This window comes from Ostrinia furnacalis, unplaced genomic scaffold (assembly GCF_004193835.3).
Source record: "Ostrinia furnacalis isolate ACB-3 unplaced genomic scaffold, ASM419383v2 OfSCF6005, whole genome shotgun sequence".
In the NCBI taxonomy this organism is placed as follows: Eukaryota; Metazoa; Arthropoda; class Insecta; order Lepidoptera; family Crambidae; genus Ostrinia; species Ostrinia furnacalis.
In genome coordinates, this window is record NW_021136244.1 from 26307 (window position 1) to 47961 (window position 21655).

General features: G+C 39.9%; 1 protein-coding gene across 2 annotated transcripts in view; it reads right to left on the reverse strand.

Moving 5' to 3' along the window:
- LOC114361837 (uncharacterized) overlaps positions 1-21655 on the reverse strand; it is a 42531-nt gene that overhangs the window by 16536 nt on the left and 4340 nt on the right. Inside the window, exons 4-19 of one of the 2 annotated variants that reach the window (XM_028317036.1) lie at positions 20023-20110; positions 19058-19268; positions 18167-18331; positions 17492-17589; positions 17321-17394; positions 11601-11791; positions 10600-10719; positions 7664-7693; positions 6893-6942; positions 6452-6589; positions 5995-6119; positions 5649-5758; positions 4377-4505; positions 2962-3077; positions 1831-1920; positions 862-999 (exon numbers count right to left, since the gene is read on the reverse strand). In XM_028317036.1, coding sequence (XP_028172837.1) covers positions 862-999; positions 1831-1920; positions 2962-3077; positions 4377-4505; positions 5649-5758; positions 5995-6119; positions 6452-6589; positions 6893-6942; positions 7664-7693; positions 10600-10719; positions 11601-11791; positions 17321-17394; positions 17492-17589; positions 18167-18331; positions 19058-19268; positions 20023-20110 — 1873 coding nt within the window. Of the gene's footprint in view, positions 1-861; positions 1000-1830; positions 1921-2961; positions 3078-4376; positions 4506-5648; positions 5759-5994; positions 6120-6451; positions 6590-6892; positions 6943-7663; positions 7694-10599; positions 10720-11600; positions 11792-17320; positions 17395-17491; positions 17590-18166; positions 18332-18596; positions 18613-19057; positions 19269-20022; positions 20111-21655 lie in introns of those variants that run through there. The other variant, XM_028317037.1, reaches the window with a different exon arrangement.

Genomic DNA, 21655 nt, shown 5'->3' on the forward strand with positions numbered 1-21655 from the left:
TATTTAGGCAGTTAAATACTGCACAGTATTTAGTACACCATTTTCTTTATTTTCTTCCATCATACACAAGAATACGCGTGCGTGAGTCAATGTTCGCTCGTATGTGAGGCCTTGTCGAATAGTATCCTGTAGGTGGGCCATCGTGCGTGTTTTGTTTTCGATGTAAACTCGCGGAGATGAACAGGCCTGGTACGAGTATGATTTGATTTTTATAATAGGCGACACTAGCCATAAGGTTATGGTGTCCAAGTGCGTATTCGAGGGTTGCCAGTTCGATCCAGTAATGATATTAGTGGTGGATTTTTTTTATCCACAACGAGGAAGCTCTTGGCCTGTATCTCTCCTGATGGTAAGTGATGATTTGTCGCAGTCATTTGGTTACAGAAGCCTTAATATATACATAGTTCAGAAGTTAAGTTGCCTAGATTAACTTTTGCGGTTATCAATGGGTGTGATATTTGATATAAATAGTCAGCAGTTCTGCGTGCGTGCCATGCCCATCTTTCCCACTAGGCACTTTGGGCACGTACCCAGGGCCCCGTGAAAGGCCAAGGCTTCCACCTGCTTTAAAAAATATTTAAACAAACAGCTGATAGTTGTAAATTTTTGCATTTTCCCTTTTTTAGAAGGGATTTATTCCTGTATTTGTGATGAATCACTCAGGGCCTCAGTTGGTTAAAGACGGCCCAATGTCAGTTTAGGTTGCTGATGCCCGCTTTGACCATCAATCCCTAATTTTTAAGCGACCCCTATAAAAACAAAATTCCTGTTAAGTGTTACCTTAGGGATCACTTAAAAATTAGGGATTGATGGTGAAAACTGGCATAAGGAATACAAAACATAGAACACCATTCATCTCACCATCGCTCCATACATCGTCGTAGAAGCCAATAGCCATTTCGTACAGCGCGCATAGCGAGGGCTTGTCGAGCTTGACGCTGCGCCGCGATGCCTGTTCTGCGCTCGATATAAAGACTTGCAGCTGCTCTTTGGTTATCGCTGAAACATTATCAGATCATTTTTAGGTCTAAAGCCCGGTCTGTGAGCACGTAGAATTTTGTCCAATGACCCCAAGCTACCCATCCTTATCGCTCGCGCGTAATTATATTGCTGTCGCGACTGTGCGACGGGCGCCCGCAGTGAGTGTGCGAGCGCGACAGCAACATAATTACGCGCGAGCGGTAAGGATGGGTCATCATCATCATCAACAGCCCTTTACAGTCCACTGCTGGACTATGAGCCTCCTCCACTATAGTGGAGGGTTTTGCCATAATCCCCACGCTTGGCAGGCGGGTTGGGTTTAAAAGATTGATGTTTGTTAGAGAGCTCTGCTGCCCGTTCTGTTTGATGTGTGATCCCTAAGTCGCCTCTTACGACACCCGCGGGAAGAGTAGGGGTTGGTGACAAATGTATTCTACTCTGCCGTCACCACAATGCTAAGGATGGGTAGCTTGGGGTCATTGGACAAAATTCTACGTGCTCACGGACCAGACTATAGCTAGCGCATAAAGTCAGTCAGTGCCTGATGTATTGGAGCGGCCTGATGTTTGATTGTCGTTGATCAACATTCAGATTTGTATGCTTTGTCACGTCACAATATGTCAATGTCACCGCTCCGCTTTGCAATGGAGGAAAGTCGAACCTTAAATTCGAACTCCTCCTATGTTCTTCTGATTAATTTCGTTGCGGGTCCAATGACAGTTTAACTTTCCCCCGGGACAAACTTGGCCATCACTGGTTGTGTTATTGGCGGTCAAGCTGTAGATCCTGGCTGCACAGGAGTTGCAGCGGTGGGAATAGTCCCGTAGACCTATAGATTAAAGTACTCACATCCTAGGTCCTGATGTAGAGAAGCGGCTAAATTGTTCCACATTATAATATCGTTGCTTGAAGACTCGTTCAATGCATCCTTCTTTGATTCTGAAACATAATAAATTAGTTAACTTAAGTTAACTTTTACAAACGTCAAAAGTCTGTTAACTCCATACAAAAAGGTCCGGTTATCGTTATAGTTACGGTTAAAGTTAGGTGGTGCAACCCAGCCTTAAAAAATACGCCACAATTCTATATTTCTATGCTTTTTATTTATTATGGCTTCGATAGGAATACGCCAGGGTAGATTAAAATTAGGTAACGAGTATAGACTGCGTAGCGAGGGTTGAGGCGATCAACACAAGCAAAGACTAAACTTTTGTTTTTCACGTCATCCGCTTTTCAATGGAGAGAAGTCGAACCTTAACTTCGAACTCCTCCAATGTTCTTGTTTAATTTCAATGACAATTAACAGTTGACTTACTACCGAGACAAACATGACCTTCACTGGTTGGGTTATTGGCGGTCAAGCTGTAGATCCTGGCTACACAGGAGTTGCAGCAGTGGAAACGAGTGATGAGAAAGTTCCGGTCCCTCCATCGTGTTCGGATACCGGCACAGAATAATAATAAGTACTACGTACAGAAGTCTTTCTTCGCGAAGGTATTTAAAAAAATGTATGCTCAATGTCATTAACAATATGGTGTAATTTAGCCTGTCTCAAGAGTCAAGCACCATTTTGTTGACAAACGTCAGTGATCGGCACTGCGCCGAAGCTATAGGGCTGTGAAAATACATGATTTAGCATGAATTATCATGAATAATATTAACTACTTATTTACCTCTCAGTGTCTTGAGGCAACTTAAAAAAGTACATTCTGTATTTTTATTATTATTTAGGTAGTTAAATACTGCACAGTATTTAGTACACCATTTTATTTATTTTCTTCCATCATACACAAGAATACGCGTGCGTGAGACAATGTTAGTATAGTATCCTGAAGGTGGGCCATCGTGCGTGTTTTGTTTTCGATGTAAACTCGCGGAAATGAACAGGCCTGATACCGGTCCCGGTATCCGAACACGATGGAGGACTGTTGTGGACGCCCTCTGCCTCATTTAGGATAATAAGTCAAGTTATTTTCTCACCAAGTAAGGCCAAAGCGTCGCCCAGCATATCAACGTTGTTACTGTTCAAACCGATGATCCTCATAGCACGAGCCTTTTCGATCTGCCACGACAGTTGTTCGCTGACCTCTGCCGCACTGAAAGATAATTTCGAACTAATAAGAAAAATACCTTCTCTTTAATGAGTGGAGCCCAGGCTTGTCTTCAATCTACTACACAAAACAGTGACATTGTATGTGTAAACAAACAATACCATCCATTAAAGGCTCCAGACATCAGTATGGAGCAGAATCAGCGCAATAAAAAAATAGCGCAATATTTTGTTGCAATTTCTTACAAAACTTGCGCGCAAAAAGCAAATCTAGTATGTGAAATCATCAAACTTCTAATGCTCGTAACACAGTTCAGACTGAGTTTAGAGGTATACATGTCATAGTAAGTTTGGTTTATTACACTATTTTGTAATCAAAAAACAAAGTTTGGTCGATGGCCGCGCGAAAAAAAAAAAGACGCCAGCCACCTTCCATACAAAATCTGGCATTGCCATTTATTGTGCATTTTGGGTATCATTAATGAGGTTAAAGATCATAGCAGACTTATCAACCCGGAAAGGGATCAACACCGTATCACCTTTCGCGAGCTGTCATCGCCATTCGCGCGCTGACCGCGAGGCAAGGCGTTTACGCTACAGTGCGAATAAGGCCCAGAACAGACGGTAAAAGGCAACTGCAACGAAACTGCAACTGTTAGTTACTTTTGAGTTGCATCTAAGTTACTGCCATAGCGTCCGTTGAGAGACCACACATGACGCGACCAGTTTGAAACTTTCAGTTGCAGTTTCATTCATCAGAATTATCAGAATGTTGCAGTTTCGTTGCAGTTGCGTTTCACCGTCTGTTCTGGGCCTAAGTGTGCGTTGCAGTATGGAGTTTGATACAAAGAATACTGACAGCCTCGAGTTGATACGGTTACGATACCTTTCCGGGTTTATAAATGTGCTACGTTCTTTAGTATGTATTTGCTGTAAAAATGGATTTTTAGTTGCCTTGAAATTAAAATAAAATGAATTTATTTCAGACATGAGTCCTTACATTAAAATTAAAAACAAAATGACAATCTAAATTGAAAATCAAAATCAAAATAAGTTTAAAAATATTTGCCATTAATTAAGTTAAAGCCTGGTCCGTGAGCACGTAGAATTTTGTCCAATGACCCCAAGCTACCCATCCTTATCGCTCGCGCGTAATTATATTGCTGTCGCGACTGTGCGACGGGCGCCCGCAGTGAGTGTGCGAGCGCGACAGCAACATAATTACGCGCGAGCGATAAGGATGGGTAGCTTGGGGTCATTGGACAAAATTCTACGGGCTCACGGACCAGGCTTTAGTCGAGTTTACGAATTTGATTGGTGTTTTTCAACTACCCTACCAACTCACCGGGCGTTTAAATCAGCACAGTTGATGACCAGGTGCGGTAGTCCTCTGTCATTGGCCGTCCTACACCACAGCAACTCGTGAGAGCGAGACGGAACTGATTCTCCGTCCTGCTCTGTTGCTTGCGCTCTTCTGTTGTGTAGGAATTTAAAATGTGTTTAAGTTTAACTTGTTGACTCGTTGCTAACATATTTTCAGATTTATTGAGATTTTTTATATTCTTTTTTTAATTCAAAAATATTTTTTGTTACTCTTTTCGTATAAAATAAAACATTAGATTGATATCTTTTTCCTCGTGCGCTTCAGATTTTAATAGCCAAGGCTAGTAAAAAAGATAAAGTTGATCCATTAACATTAAGTTGCTTGTTAAATATTAGTTTTTAAATGGTATATGAGACTAGCAACTGTCATTCGAAATAACAAACCACCACCACCAGTTATTTGACTACAATCGCACCTGATGTTAAGTGGGATGCAGTCTAGGATACTTTTTTAACCGACTGGGGCCGTTCAAGTATTACGTAAGCAGATTTCTTACCATTTTTTACCCCCCCGCCCCCCTTGTCATCAAAAGTAAGCAAAGCACTTACCCCCTCCCCCTATGCTTACGTAAACATTTTTAGTTATAAATGTTTTTTATACAGTGTGAGTCACGTTAAAGTGTACATATAAAAATAGATGAAACTAGACCTATTTTTATAGACAAAAAAGAGGTCAAAAATTTTTTGAGATATTTTCTTAATGTTTTAAAGATTTTTTTTTGTTCCAATTACTTATTGTAAAGAAAACGTAATTACTTTTAAACTAAGCGGTATATCCTGGTAAAATAAAAACATTAATAATGCTTAATAACAGGCGATACTAAAAAAATACATAAAATACACAAAAAAGGCCAACAAATAATAAAAAATGATAGGTACTGTTTGAAAAAAAAAAACACTGCTTTTAAATTCGTGTTTTTTTGGTTATTTGATAAATTTCTCCAAAAAATGCCCCTATAACCGGTGGTTTTTATTACTTTGTATTATTCTCTATCGTATTACCTTCGTAAAACCAAAAATCGCATGTCTCTATCCCTATCACAACGTTTGCAATGATGAAATAACTAACGATGACGTAATCATCATCTAGACCCCCTACCCCCCATGTCATCCAAAATAAGCAAAACAGAGACCCCCCCACCCCCCCTTGGTGCTTACGTAATACTTGAACGGCCCCACTTAAAAAAAGGAGAAGGTTTTTAAAAAGTCGTATTTACGTTTCTGATGTATTTACCTGACCATAAGCCTAGCTGCCCACTCCACCAAGCAGTCTGAGGGCCTGATATCACATCGCGTCTTCATTTCTTGCTCGCTCCACTCGTTGCCTTCTATCAGTTCCGTTACCTAAAATAAATTACGTAAAATACCATTAATAAGGTATTTTTGACATATTTTGACGTATGTAGATAGTCATTTTTTGGAATTACGAAGCCCCATAATGTATTACAGACAAAAAAACAGTAAAAAAATCAATTATAGGTAATGTGTATTTTTAGTATACATGGATGATATTCTTATACATAGTACATCACCCTTTGAGCATAACCAGGAGTTATCTACTTTAGTAAATATTTCCTTACCACAGATATATCGAAGTGTCGCCTCGGCCATCTATCCGTCTCTCTCAGCCATCGCAGGCTGTCCTGCTTGCACTCATCACGGTACGAGCTCAACATTTTGTTGAACCAGGATTTTGAGTTCGCCACTGTCAAACAGAGAAACACTAAATAAGTATTTTTAGGAAATATACAGGGTGATTATCATAAGTGTTAAGTACTAAATGTTGTGTCAGAGGTTTTAGTTTGTATATTTTGCCTTTTTTGTTTTCTCTGAAGTGTCTATTCGAAGTATTTCGTGCACCGTAATAAAACATACGAATTATAACCCAAGATTTAGGTGAATAGTTGTAAGTGCAGCTATTTAATCTGGAATATGGATATTTATCATCCTCATCAGGTCATTTAGTCTTTGCAGGAGGCCGACCCTCTATTACTATAGGCAAAAACGAGGATAATGTTTAAAATAACTGTTTCTTACCATTTGCTTCGGTCAGCCAGGTCTTAAAAGTGTCTTCTGGCATCCACAGCTGCGGTAGTCCTCCGCGTTGGACTTCGTTCTTCTGCTGAATCGTCAGCGTGTCCCAATTGGACAGCTTGCCGAATGCTGATGTCATATCTGTTATATAAACATGCTGTGTTATTCACACCAATCTTGTTAATATTATATTCCAGCTTATGTTTTGAATTTTGAACCCTCATCAGATCATCGGTCTATCTAGTTAAATAATTACTTGACAATTATCGTTGTGATTTGGCCTATTAACTTAATAATGTTATAAATTATACTTTTTAAGTAATACCGGTGGATAAAAAATAATACTGTAAACTTTTAACACAGCAAGTTCAAAATGTTATTTTTAGACCGTAACACCAGGCATTGAGTTTCAAAATATCGTAACAACATATAAAAATGTCATACCATCAAAAGTAGTATCTGAATCCGTTTCGGCGTACTCCATGAAAATACTACTGAAACAAATAATAATTTTAAAATATCTATTAAAAATAAATCATTGATAAATATTTGAAAAGCTTTAGCAGTAAATAAGGCACAAAGATTTAAGAACAGCTAACTCTTTTTTCCAAATTATATTTTCATGAAACTCTCTAGCAAAGAAGCTAATAAAGCCCGGTCTGCGAGCACGTAGAATTTTGTCCAATGACCCCAAGCTACCCATCCTGTCCTGTCGCGACTGTGCGCGACGGGCGCCCGAAGTGAGTGTGCGAGCGCGACATCAACATAATTACACGCGAGCGATAAGGATGGGTAGCTTGAGGTCATTGGACAAAATTCTACGTGCTCGCAGACCAGACTATAGATGCTTGTGTTAGAAGTGGTTATTCCACAATAGTCCAGCGGACGATGGGGGTCAAGCTAGCGACAAGCATAAGAAGCCTGCAGTCATAAGCTAAGATCAGTCAGTTTAGATTAGCTAACATAGCTGACGCAGTTTTCTATGTTTGTATACTTAGCAGTTGACACACAACATAATAAAATCGAGCAAGTGCGAGTTGGACAGAAAAGCAAGCCGTACGCAATATTTATGTCACCGTAAAATTATGAGTCCCGTCACATTATAATCTGGCGTAGTTAGATTACAATCTAACCCACTGTTAGTTTACAAACTCACGCGTTACATTGTAATTTACGGAGTTCATAATTTCACGTTGACATTTACACTCTACTGACCTCTGTTCTGTCAAACGCGGTAGACTGACACTGAAATTGACAAAACAAATGTAAGTTAATATTTCTAAATTATAATAATTGATCTTCCTTTCAACCTAATGCTGTGACACTGGACATAGGCCTCCTCCAAGGATTTTCACGAACGGTCCTGCGTTGCCCATAACCAGTGGCCTAATTCACGTATCAAAACTTCAACTACATGCACTCTTGTGGCGGAGTTTTGGGCTGACACTGTGTAGGTTTGTTGTCGACACGAAAAGAAGAAGAACTACATGCAAGCGATTTGATAGCTGGAGTCACTTTTCGTATTCACGTATTAAACGCCCGTTATGCGTATTCGACCGTGTCTCTGCAGTTCACCTATTTTGAAGTGTGGTTAGATCGGATGCCAGTGATTAAACGTCAAATGTCAAATCACTGAGTTGCGATCCGATCGAGTAATCGTTCTATCGAAATGACACGTGAATACGGATTTAAGACTGTAAATGTTCGCTTGAGTCACGCGCCGGTCAACCGCCTGTGATATTATTCTGTTTTGCGAAATTGACGAAAATGAGTGAACAGAAAAAGTCGTATTATAATTGTTCGGTATTTGGTTGCTTAAACTCATCATTAAATACCGAATTTTCATTTTTCAAATTACCAGTTGATTCGGGGAGGTAAGTTATTTATTTGAATTNTTAGGGGCATTTTTTGGAGAAAATAAAATAACCAAAAAAACACGAATTTTTAAGCATTTTTTTTTCAAAAAGTATCATTTTTTATTATTTGTTGGCATTTTTTGTGTATTTTATGTATTTTTTTAGTATTGCCTGATATTTAACATTATTACTGTTTTTTTTTTATCAGGATATACCGCTTCGTTTAAAAGTTATTACGTTTTCTTTACAATAAGTAATTCGAAGAAAAAAAAATCTATAAAAAATTAAAAAAAAATCTCAAAAATTTTTTGACCTCTTTTTTGTCGATAAAAATAGGTCTTGTTTCATCTATTTTCATATGTACACTTTAACGTGACTCACACTGTATTTTGTGACTAAAGCCCGTATTCACAAACAATACTATGCGGTCTCACAGTGCGCGTGGACGCACAGGGTGACACACGAACTAATCTTACGCCCGTATTCACAAACATTACTAAGATGTCTCACAGTGCGCGTGGACGCACAGGGTGACAACGAACTAATCTCACGCCCGTATTCACACACATTACTAAGAGGTCTCACAGTGCGCGTGGACGCACAGGGTGACAACGAACTAATCTCACGCCCGTATTCACACACATTACTAAGAGGTCTCACAGTGCGCGTGGACGCACAGGGTGACACACGAACTAATCTTACGCCCGTATTCATAAACATCACTATGAGGTCTCACTGTGCGCGTGGACGCACAGGGTGACACACGAACTAATGTTACGCCTGTATTCATAAACATCACTATGAGGTCTCACAGTGCGCGTGGACGCACAGGGTGACACACGAACCAATCTCAGAGCTCTATTCAACGCTGTGCGTTCGATTTACTGCTTCACTTAAGCAAGCATCGTTTGTGAATACTGCCCCCCTAGACAAAACGCACTTTTTGATCGAATCGAAAATCGAATCCGTCAAAACTCCATACAAAAAAGGGGCTTTTCGACCACTTTTCGACTGATTATAATTTGCACTTTGTCTAGACCTACAGATGTAGTAAATGATGATGATGCATTAAACGCTCTGCTGGATCTTATACCACTGCATATGCATGTGCAAAAAGAAGCCAAGCAGAGCACATATAGAATCTGCACCCGCACGAAAGTCAGATGGGCTTCTCAAAATCTGATAAGACTCAAGGAATCAGTACTTGAAAACAAACTTCTGTGCATGCCCAGTGACGACATGCATACGGAATGTAACTTCACCAAACTATATTCCGTAAATTTACCTCCTAGAGACAAATGGCTAGAAGGCCAAATGTCATTTAAGGAAGGTAGTCACGTCTGGTACACGGACGGATCCAAAAAGGAAAATAATGTAGGTTGCGGGATCTACGGAGAGAAGCCTAAGCTCAAAGTTAGCCTAAACATGGGGACTGAAGCCTCAATCTTCCAAGCCGAGGTCTTTGCCATAAACAAATGTGCAGAGATAAACTTGGAAAGGAAGCTCCAGGATCAACACATCTACATCAACTCAGACAGCCAAGCAGCACTGCTGGCCTTAACATCCTTCGAATACACGTCAAAATTGGTGCAAACATGCACCGAGACACTGAATGCACTGGGAAATACCAACAAAGTAACGCTTACATGGGTACCAGGACATTCGAATATAGAAGGAAACGAAGTAGCAGATGAACTCGCCAGAGATGGAGCCGATAACCCTCAAATCGGCGTAGAACCGTTCTGTGGCATTACCAAACAACGAGCCACCACGCTACTAACCGCCCTCTGCAAACAAGAGGCTATTGAGTGGTGGAAGTCTACATCGGGACAAAAACACTCAAAAGCACTCATTCAGGGATATAGCAATAAAGTAACTAAGGAACTGCTAAAGTTCAAAAGATACAAAGCCTGTGCAGTGACTAGAATACTGACCGGCCACTGCAAACTAAACAAACATAAATCGAACATGAACATGACCGAGGAAACTCTGTGCAGATTCTGCCATACAGAAGAAGAAACGGCCATGCATGTTCTTTGCTCATGCTTCCCGCTTATGAGCAAAAGAAGTATCCATCTCGGGCGACACATCATGCACCCGGATGAGATAGCAGATATCACGCTCCAAAGAATCTGGAAATTTATAGACTCAACGGGACTAAGCAGTGAACTTTAAAGACAAGGGCTGCCACAATAGATCAAACCTGGTCGAGTTGGCGCAAATAAAGGCCCAAAAACCAATAATAATAATAAAAATGATGATGATGATGATGATGATGATGACGTCACAACTCACCCGAACTCAAACGTATCCGGATCAGCTCTGAGCCGGTATTCTTCGTATAACAACTGAACCAGGTCCTCGCCTTCGGTGCACTTTGTTATGTCTTTCAGTTTGTTTATAGCTGTTTCAAATCTGAAACAATACATGAAACATTCATTTATTTATTTACCAGCTTCCCGCCCGCGGCTTAGCCCACGTGGAATTTTGTCTGTCACAGAAAAAAAATATCGCGCGCGTCCCTGTTTCAAAAACCGGGACAAAAACTATCCTATGTCCTTTCCCGGGACTCAAACTATCTCTATGCCAAATTTCATCAAAATCGGTTCAGTGGTTTAGGCGTGAAAGAGAGACAGACAGAGTTACTTTTGCGTTTATAATATTAGTACAAATATGTTATTCTGGGTTATAAACAATAACACTGTACAGTTTTATCAAAATCCGTTCAGTAGTTTTTGCGTGAAAGAGTAACAAACATCCAGACATCCATACAAACTTTCACATTTATAATATTAGTAGGACTACATCAAATTCATGCGGGCAAAAGTAATATGATCAAAACTATATCTAGATCTAACCCTTAACTCAGCCAGTGCCTGAGGTATGGCAGAAGGAGGGTGTTTTAGTGACGTCATAATATGTCAATGTCACTGGGCACTTTAGGCACGTGCGACCGAGGGGGCTCCCATCTGCTCAAAAGACCTATTTCCAAATAAAAGCCCTTGATCCTAAAGTGCCCAGGGCCCCTTTGTTAAAGACGGCCCTGAATCAGGCAGTGACTGAGTTAAGTTAAAGCCCGGTCTGTGAGCACGTAGAATTTTGTCCAATGACCCCAAGCTACCCATCCTTATCGCTCGCGCGTTATTATATTGCTGTCGCGACTGTGCGACGGGCGCCCGCAGTGAGTGTGCGAGCGCGATACATAATTACGCGCGAGCGATAAGGATGGGTAGATTGGGGTCATTGGACAAAATTCTACGTGCTCGCAGACCAGTCTATACCTATAAACAACTCACTCAATGACAGCCTTCATATTATCCACCATCAACCTCGCCATCTCGGCCGCAACTGGAGTACCATCGCCGACCGATGCCAACATGTCGCACAGCTGTCGCGACAGACTCGAGCGGGTGTCGAACCCGCGACCGCTGGCCAGAATCATGCGGGCCACTTCGACGCAGAGGGAGAGAGACACGTCTGGCTTGTCCTAAAAAATAAAAATCTAAAATATTCATTCAATTTCGACCAGTATTTTGGCACTTATGAACGTCAAAGTTAAAAAAAATAGAAGTAAGTATTTTCTACAGGCTACACTTCGGAGAATGTGCGAACGAATTACACGAACTAATTCCACCAGCCCCCTTCCATCATCGAGGAACCAGACGCAGGTTAGCGTACCATCCCTATATTGTTTACATTCCACCAGCTCGCACTAAGCGTTTCGATGACTCTTTTATAATGCGAACAGCTAGGGACTGGAATTCGTTGCCTGCTGCTGTCTTTCCCGAAGACTATAATCCGGGCGTTTTCAAGGCGAGAGTGAATAGGTACTTACAGGGCAGATACGTGGGACACTATTTAAGTTGTGAGCCTAACTATGAAAACAAAGTAGTTTATTATTTAAATGGTATTGATTGCGTTTATTGATATTGTCTTTCATGATTTATGTACTTTTTAATGTGTCCGAAATACTTTTCATAGCATTTTTTCCACTCAGCTTGAGGCACCTCTAAAGCATGGTTTTTGACCGCACCGTCTGTTGCTTCTGGCTACATAAATCGCTGTTCACGCATTTAATTTTTAATATATGGGTACCAAAAGAAGTGTTTAGATTCCAAGCAAGAATTTTGTAGCGTTGGACCTGTTTATTTCATATTTTGAGTGTTTAAATAGTCAGTTGTTTGACGAGACGTGTAAAAGCTCACATTTTCGTCACGAATGGCGATTCGACTAAGCTGGTTAGTTTCCCTTAATAAACTGAAGACTTTTGGGAAAAAAGTGGCTGTTTACTATTAAGAATTAACCATTCTAAATTTCTCTAGTGACGTTTCTGTCACATAATCGGATATTTCGGAAAAATAGGCGACCGTAAGTTTCAAAGTGTTCCGAGCGCATGGGACTTTTGTTGGAATTGGTTCGACGTCTCCTGCAAAGGGGTCGTGCAAATGACATTTGACCATTTTCATCTCGATAACCTGGCAACACTGGAAGTTATGGGGAAAAGTATTTTTTGCGACATGGGTGTCTTTAAAGTTAAGGACGGACAGAAGAAGTTATGGCAGAAAAAGTCTGAAAATGGGGTTTAGTCGGTTATACGACCCACATTATAGGAAAAATCCGAAATATCAGAAAATCAAAATGGCGACCGAGTGCGCGGCCATTTTGTAAAAAGTTTCAGATTTTTTATTTTTCCAAGGCTTTTTTCGGGTAGTTGGTAACATCTGGGAAAGTTAAATTGTTTGTGTGTTTTGTCAAGAGGTGTCGCTTGGGTAAAGAAATTTCTTTTCAGCGGGACAGTCCATCCCAAAAAAAAAAAAACCGGTTGGAATTTCTGCAATGTTGCCATATTGTTGGAGATTTGGTCCTTATATTTAAGAAAGAAATGGAAATAATGACTTCCGGTGATGATTTTTTTTACTGAAACGTGTGCAAATAAGTGAAACTAATGACATTTGACCATTTTTATCTCAATGACCTGGCAACACTTGGAGTTACGGGATTACACAATTTTTGGACATGAGGTTTGTTCGGAACTCGGTAAACTTAGAGAAAAAGTAAAAATGGGGTTCGGTGCGGAAAGTAGTCCAGATCAAAGAAAAAATACAAAATTTTGAAAATCCTAGATGGCCGCCAAGCTGTCAATCGCTTTCGTAACCGAACTAAATTCTCGATACAAATTGTATACAGGAGCTTACTAAGGCGAGACCCAAGGCCGAACGATAGTTCAAAGAACGAAAATCGCCACACTGAAAACCAGCGTCGTGGCCTCCCTCACCGGGGGCCACGGAATATGCTGAGTGGAGTCCATTGCGATGGACATCGCTGTGCGACAGGGTGGCACTGCTCAGTTTACTTTTATTTTCATTGTATGTTTTATGTCACCTATGTCTTATTTACTTTTTTTTTCTATTATTTACATCTTTTGTCTTCTGTGATGTCCATTGGAAATAAATGTTTCTTTCTTTCTTTCTTTCCATAAATTTAATTTTAATATTTAAGACAGGACTGCAGCCCAGTGTTATAAGAATATTAATTGCGCATATAGCAGCTATTTCCACAAAGTTTTATTGCTATCTAAAAAGAAATATCAGTTACGTGGGACACTATTTAAGTTGTGAGCCTAACTATGAAAACAAAGTATATTATTATTTAAATGGTATTGATTGCGTTTATTGGTATTGTCTTTCATGATTTATGTACTTTTTAATGTGTCCGAAATACTTTTCATAGCATTTTTTCCACTCAGTTTGAGGCACCTCCAAAGCATGGTTTTTGACCGCACCGACAGTTGCTTCTGGCTACATAAATCGCTGTTCACGCATTTAATTTTAATACATGGGTACCAAAAGAAGTGTTTAGATTCCAAGCAAGAATTTTGTAGCATTGGACCTGTTTATTTTATATTTTGAGTGTTCAAATAGTCAGTTGTTTGACGAGACGTGTGAAAGCTCACATTTTCGTCACGAATGGCGACTCGACTATGCTGGTCAGTTTCCCTTATTAAACTGAAAACTTTTGGAAAAAAGTGGCTGTTTACTATTAAAAATTAACCATTCTAAATTTCTCTAGTGTCGTTTCTGTCATATAATCGGATATTTCGGAAAAATAGGCGACCGTAAGTTTCAAAGTGTTCCGAGCGCATGGGACTTTTGTTGGAATTGGTTCATCTTAAAACACCTCCATAGTCGATAGCTGTTTATTTTCAGGATCATTATGCATAGATCCTAAATTCGTCAACTGTCACAATTTTAAAAACGACTTTTAAAGCTTTTTAAACGTATTTATCAAACATTTCCAAGGACTAAACGACACAAACGTCCTATTGAGCGTTTGAAAAATTTTGTGACATCCAGCGAGAAAAAAACGTATTAACCATAATATGGTCATACAATGTTTTATTACTGCTAGTGGAATTAATGCCTAGGGTTGTCTCAATCCTACGATATATCACATGACGAGGTTTCTCTTCCATTTTTCTAACAACATCAATGTTTTCCGCCACTATTAGTCATTTTGGACGACTTTCGCAAAGTTCACTGGTGAGTCAATGACATAAAATATTATACTTCTTAAACTAGCGTTATACAATGTTAAAAGACAGATCTTTATCACCAAAAGTGAAATTTAGCTGACCGCTTCAGTTTTGTATTGATTAACCACGTCGAAAGTCACAATAAATATTCGCGCAAAAATTTCCGCAAGTCAATTCCATGTTTTTGTAGTCAAGATAATTTTCAATTCAATGTTAATAATACAAAACGTGCTCAAATGATAAAAAGTTTTGAATAAGATTGTAGTCAAAAATGTCAAACTTTTCATTAAAAGTATCAGGTGTCGTCTAACAACACGTTATGATGTCGAGGCTCACAACTTAAATAGTTCCCTAGTAGGAGAAAAATTTCGAATGGAAAATGTCCACAGGAAATTAAATAGATTTCTTAAAAAAAATTAGTATTGTTAGTTAGGAGGTATATTGCCACTTTACCATTGGTATTATACACGAGTGTACGTGCACCTGTCACAAATCTAGCCGAAGACCCAAGAGCTAGACTGACCCGACACTTTACCGAAGATATCCCGGACGTCAGTCTGTACGAGATTAGAATGGCTCTCAAACAGCTGAAGAACAACAAGGCACCGGGTGATGATGGAATCACGGCTGAGCTTTTGAAGGCAGGCGGAACGCCGGTACTGAGGGCTCTTCAGAAGCTGTTCAATTCCGTCATCCTCGAAGGGAAAACGCCTACGACATGGCACAGAAGTGTGGTGGTACTCTTCTTCAAAAAAGGTGACAAAACCTTATTGAAGAATTATAGACCCATCTCACTTCTGAGCCATGTCTACAAGCTGTTTTCAAGAGTCATTACGAATCGTCTCGCTCGCAGGCTCGACGACTTCCAGCCTCCCGAACAAGCCGGTTTCCGAAAAGGCTTTAGTACCATAGACCACATACATACGCTAAGGCAGATTATACAGAAGACCGAGGAGTATAATCAACCACTTTGCCTGGCGTTTGTGGATTATGAGAAAGCCTTCGATTCGGTCGAGACCTGGGCAGTGCTACAGTCTCTCCAAAGGTGCCAAATTGACTATCGATATATCGAAGTGTTGAGGGATTTGTACAAAAACGCCACAATGTCGGTCCGCCTCCAGGATCGGGATTCGAAACCTATCCAGTTGCAGCGAGGGGTAAGACAGGGAGACGTCATATCTCCAAAACTGTTTACCNTGAGAAAAAAACGTATTAACCATAATATGGTCATACAATATTTTATTACTGCTGGTGGAATTAATGCCTAGGATTATCTCAATCCTACGATATATCACATGACGAGGTTTCTCTTCCATTTTTCTGACAACATCAATGTTTTCCGCCACAATTAGTAATTTTGGACGACTTTCGCAAAATTCCCTGATGAGCCAATGACATACAATATTATACCTCTTAAACTAGCGTTTTACAATGGTAAAGGATATATCTTTATCACCAAAAGTGAAATTTAGCTGACCGCTTCAGTTTTGTATTGATAACCACGTCGAAAGTCATAATAAATCTTCGTGCAAAAGTTTCCGCAAGTCAATTCCATGTTTTTGTAGTCAAGATAATTTTCAATTCAATGTTAATAATACAAAACGTGCTCAAATGATAAAAAGTTTTGAATAAGGTTATAGTTAAAAATGTCAAACTTTTCATTAAAAGTATCAGATGTCGTCTAACAACACGTTATGTTGTCGAGGCTCACAACTTAAATAGTGCCCTAGTATGTACCATCCTAGACTGCATCCCACTTAACATCAGGTGCGATTGTGGTCAAATATCTGCATTGTTATGCATAAAAAAAATAGAAAAGGATAGGCTATATTCTAGACGGCTCAGCGAGAATTGAGGCGAACACGTACTCACACTGAATTTGAATATTTCGTGCTTAGTGCAAGTTTGCATTGAACGTCATCGCTAGCGAGTGCGTCAAAACGGATGCGAATGTTCTTAAGAGTATCCGCTAGAACACCCTGTACAGTGTGCAGTCTTTCATACTTTCATGATATTTTTTTCGCAGTCGCTAGCGAAAACGTACGGTGTAAACTTGCAATAAGAACACAGAACACAAATAACACATTAAAGTTCAAATATTGGATACACTATCTACCTCGCTGATGGCCTCAACATGCATAGGCCGCGCAACGTGAGTTGAGGGTTGATGATGACATTAACAGATAACCTTAACGCGGGACTATTCCCACCGCTGCAAGTCCTGTGTAGCCAGGATCTACAGCTTGACCGCCAATAACCCAACCAGTGAAGGTCAAGTTTGTCCCGGGGGAAAGTTAACTGTCATTGGACCCGCAACGAAATTAATCAGAAGAACAGATGAGGAGTTCGAAATTAAGGTTTCAAATCAGTTTTATAGGTCGCTCAAAGTGATTTGAGTTCATTAACACAAGCAAAGATTTGTATCTGTCTGCTCTGACGTCATCCACGAAGTTTTATAGCTCACACAAAATAATAAAATCTTACCTTAGCAAACGATAGAAAGGATCCTAAGATGTCATCGATTGGTATTTGAACGTTAATACCACTTTGAGTTTCATCTGAAAACAGAATAAATCCATTAGTGATCCCTATTTATCAATTTTCTGCCCTACATAGATAACATAAAGTTCAAATTACAAAAACAATCAGTCTTACCAAGTTTAACGCGAGCTCGTTTCCCCATAGTACTCAAAAAGGACCCTTGATAAGTCCTTGTGTTTGTCACCAGTTTTGAAGACATCGAAAGTGGATCCCTGATGGTGGAAACAGAATTGTTCATATCTACAACTGCATATCTAGCACACACTATGCGATATTAAGTAGTTATAGTCAGCGTCAAATAGTTCATGACACCCAAACTGGCCAAAAAGTTGACAATGCGACCTTATTGCAATTTCAATTAGAAGTCAAGTGGTCTCTGTTTATGACTGTGTCCTAATGTAGTTCTGAAAAATACTTTTACAGAATCACAAAATCAGTTTAAGTAGCTTCGTCATAAATGTGTCATCTCTGAGTATTTCTTTGTTTTTTTAATTGTGGTTGACAATAAAGTGTTTTTATCTAACTATCTGTCCGTTACATCCCTGGCAAAATTGTTCGGTTGTTTCTAAGGCTGAGTTGCATGCAACATCTTCCTTTAGCTAAAACATTGCAACATCTTCCTATACGTAAAAAATCTGTCAAACTCCATACAAAAAGCACCGGTTATAGTTATAGTTACGGTTAAAGTAAGTTGGTGCAATTCAGCCTAAGATTCTCAGGAACAAATATACATAAAAAAATTACACGGGCAATGCTTAAAAGTCAAATACAAATTAAAATCAAGTTTACCTGAAATCCAAGGCGTCCTCCCTCAGTTTGGCTAGTTTAAATCTTTCCTGGCCCCTCAGGCCTTTGAATAGTAGGTCGAAGAAGGCCGACGCACAGACAGACGGTTCTCGATTCTTATTCATAGTAGCTGGCATGCAGAACGATATGAGGAAGCTCTCTGCTAGTCTGGAAGTAAAATATACTATGATCAGTTAATAGTTAACGTCCTACAAGGTGGACAGACGACCTGATAAAGGTAGCAGGAAGGCGATGGATGCAGGTCGCTACCAAGTCTACCAACCGTGCGATGTGAAAGTCATTGGGGGAGGCCTATGTTCAGCAGTGGACGTCCTGTGGCTGAAATGATGATGATGATACGTGGAAATCCTTGGGGGAGGCCTTGGTCCAGCAGTGGACGTCATTTAGCTGAAACGAACGAACCTCCACTCACCTGATCTTCATATCGTCTCCATTTAAACACTTCCCTACCCTTTCTCTCGCGTTACTGGTTATAGTCCGGTCGCCGAGCACGTAGAATTTCGTCCAATGACCCCAAGCGTCAGTCACAGCTAACGATATACTCTCAATAACGGAGCTAGTATACATTGAGTACTGATACCGCAGTGGATAATTAGCACATATTCTGATTACTTTGTGTGTGTGAATTTCTAAAGCGACACTGAGTTTCGAACTCTGCGTATTAGTTGGCATGTTTCTATATCTCTATGGTAGAAATCCTTGTGGGAGGCCTTGGTCCAGCAGTGAACGTCATTTAGCTGAAACGAACGAACCTCCGTGGTTGAGGATTCCGGGTGAAGCTCGCTTCCACCTTCGGCCTGATCATCACTTACCATCAGGTGAGATACAGGCCAAGAGCTTCCTCGTTGTGGATAAAAAAAAACCACCACTCACCTGATCTTCATATCGTCTCCATTCAAACACTTGGCTACCCTCTCTCTCGCGTTACTAGCTATACCAACATCACTGTCAGTCACAGCTAACGATACGCTCTCAATAACGGAGCTAGTATACGTATCGGGTGACTCGATGTTGTGTAGTATTTTGCTCGGATGTGATTTTGGAATCTTAGCTGATGGTTCGCCGTGTTTTGGGCCGAAAAGATCTGTAAAGAAAATTGTTATTTAGTTTTTTCAATTAAATGTTATATGGCCTAGGAGTTATTTGTTTTTTAAAAGCGATTTTACACGTACTAAAGTCTGGTCGACGCGCACGTAGAATTTTGTCCAATGACCCCAAGCTACTGCGCGCCCCAAGCTACTCGCGACTAAGCGACGGGCGGCCGCAGTGTGCGAGCGCGACAGCAACATAAATACGCGCGAGCGACAAGGATGGGTAGCTTGGGGTCATTGGACAAAATCCTAGGTGCTCAGGGACCGGACTATAGTATAATTAATATTGAAGCGATTTATTCAATTACACTTTTAAATCGTGATTAGCCACATACTGGTGATGCTATGAACCATTGCAGAACTATTTTTTGGGACACATGGCCAGGATGTATTGACGTTTGGTCAAAAAACTTGCAAAGGTTAGCACATAACTGACCTTCACTGGTTGGGTTATTGGCGGTCAAGCTGTAGATCCTGGCTACACAGGAGTTGCAGCGGTGGGAACGAGAGGTGGGAATAGTCCCGTATTAACACAACACATAACTGAGTCAGTGCCTAAGCTGTGAGAGCGACGCGGGAGGGACATTGACATATTATGACGTGACAGAGAATACAAATCTGAAGCAAATGTCTCGCTGATGTTGGACGTTACAAAGACACCCTCTCGTGGCGCTCCCATGCCTCAGGCACTGACTCTGTTAAGCGAAAAGCCTATGGTTTCTGATAATGATAACAATTATAACTTACCTTCAAACACATTCAGCATCACCGTGACAGCCAGTCCCCTGATACTCCTGTCACTGTGACTGACACACGTCACCACCCCTCCTACCACCTGTGAGAAAGATAGAAAATAATTTTATTTGGCAAAAAAGACAGACAGACAGGCATTTCAGCTACAGGACGTCCATTGCTGAACATAGGCCTCCTCCAATGACTTCCACATCGGACGGTTGGTAGCGGCCTGCATCTAGCGTCTTCCCGCTACCTTTATCAGTGGCCTAATTTACGTTTGACACAGGGTTCGAAAATATCCGATATTTATTATAAATATCAAAATATCGGATATTTATGATATATATCCGATATATATCAACTTTGATATATATCAATTTTGTATGAAAGCCATAGTATTATTTTATTGTATTATTCATGAATACCATTGCATATGTGTTATATAAACATGTTTTTAATGTTTTTAAAACTTAAAATCAGACAAATAAAGCAAAAACATAAAATATCTTTGAAATACGGCAAAAACAACTAAAAAATTAAAAATCTTATGTCAAAAAGTACAAATACAGTAACAAATTTTAAAAGTTGATATATATCATCAAAACCGGCTTGATATATATCGGATATATATCCGATATATATCTTGATATATATCCCTTGATATATATCCTCGAACCCTGGTTTGACACAGTCAAAATCTCGTTGAAGTTTAGTAGTCCTATTGAAAAACAGTTCTAAATCCGTATTCACGTATCATTTCGATAGAAAGATTACTCGATAGGATCGCAACGTTTGTGTCGGTGTTTATCGGCCGTTTGGTGTAGTGGTTCAGAACGGACTACTATGCCGAGAGGTCCCGGGTTCAATGAGGATCATTTCGATTTTTAGCTGTGAATGCAGATTTATAGGGCTAAGAAATCCTTAATACACAGTCCAAAAATTTTTGTTCTACGACAAAAATTGACGAAGTTATGGCCAAATTACTAAAAAATTTCACTGACCGCCCGGCGCGGGGACGATGACGTCACTATATCCGATCCGAACGCTGCCGGCGTACTGCGTGGATAGAAAATATTTTTTTCTAGCCAAACTATCAGTTTTAGAGAAAAACTTGTAATGACATTTATTCATCAGAATAAAGTAAGCTATCGATAGGTAATTTAAAAAAATAGAAATTGTGAAAAATACCGCAAACAACAAACTCATACGATTCAATGGAACGCAGAGACGCGATTGGGGTCTCCGCGGTGGTATATTTGGCGATTTATTCAAATAAAGTGACACTCACCCCCAACCGCGTCTACGCATTGCATCGAATCCTATGAAAATGTGGTTTTTGGACATAGCGGTACTTATTTTTCACAATTTTTATTTTTTTAAATTACTGGTCGATAGGTTACTTTATTTTGATGAAGAAATGTTATTAAAAGTTTTTTTCTAAAACTGATAGTTTAGCAGGAAAAAAATATTTTCCATCCCAATAGTACGCCGGCTGCGCTCGATTCGGATATAGTGACGTCACGCGAATTTTTCAATCGTCGGATAACTTTTAACTAAAGAATAAGTTTGGCACATTGCAGTTTTAGTATGGGAAATATGTCAAAATGACAAGGTTATTCCTCAGATAAAAGATATCTGACGATTG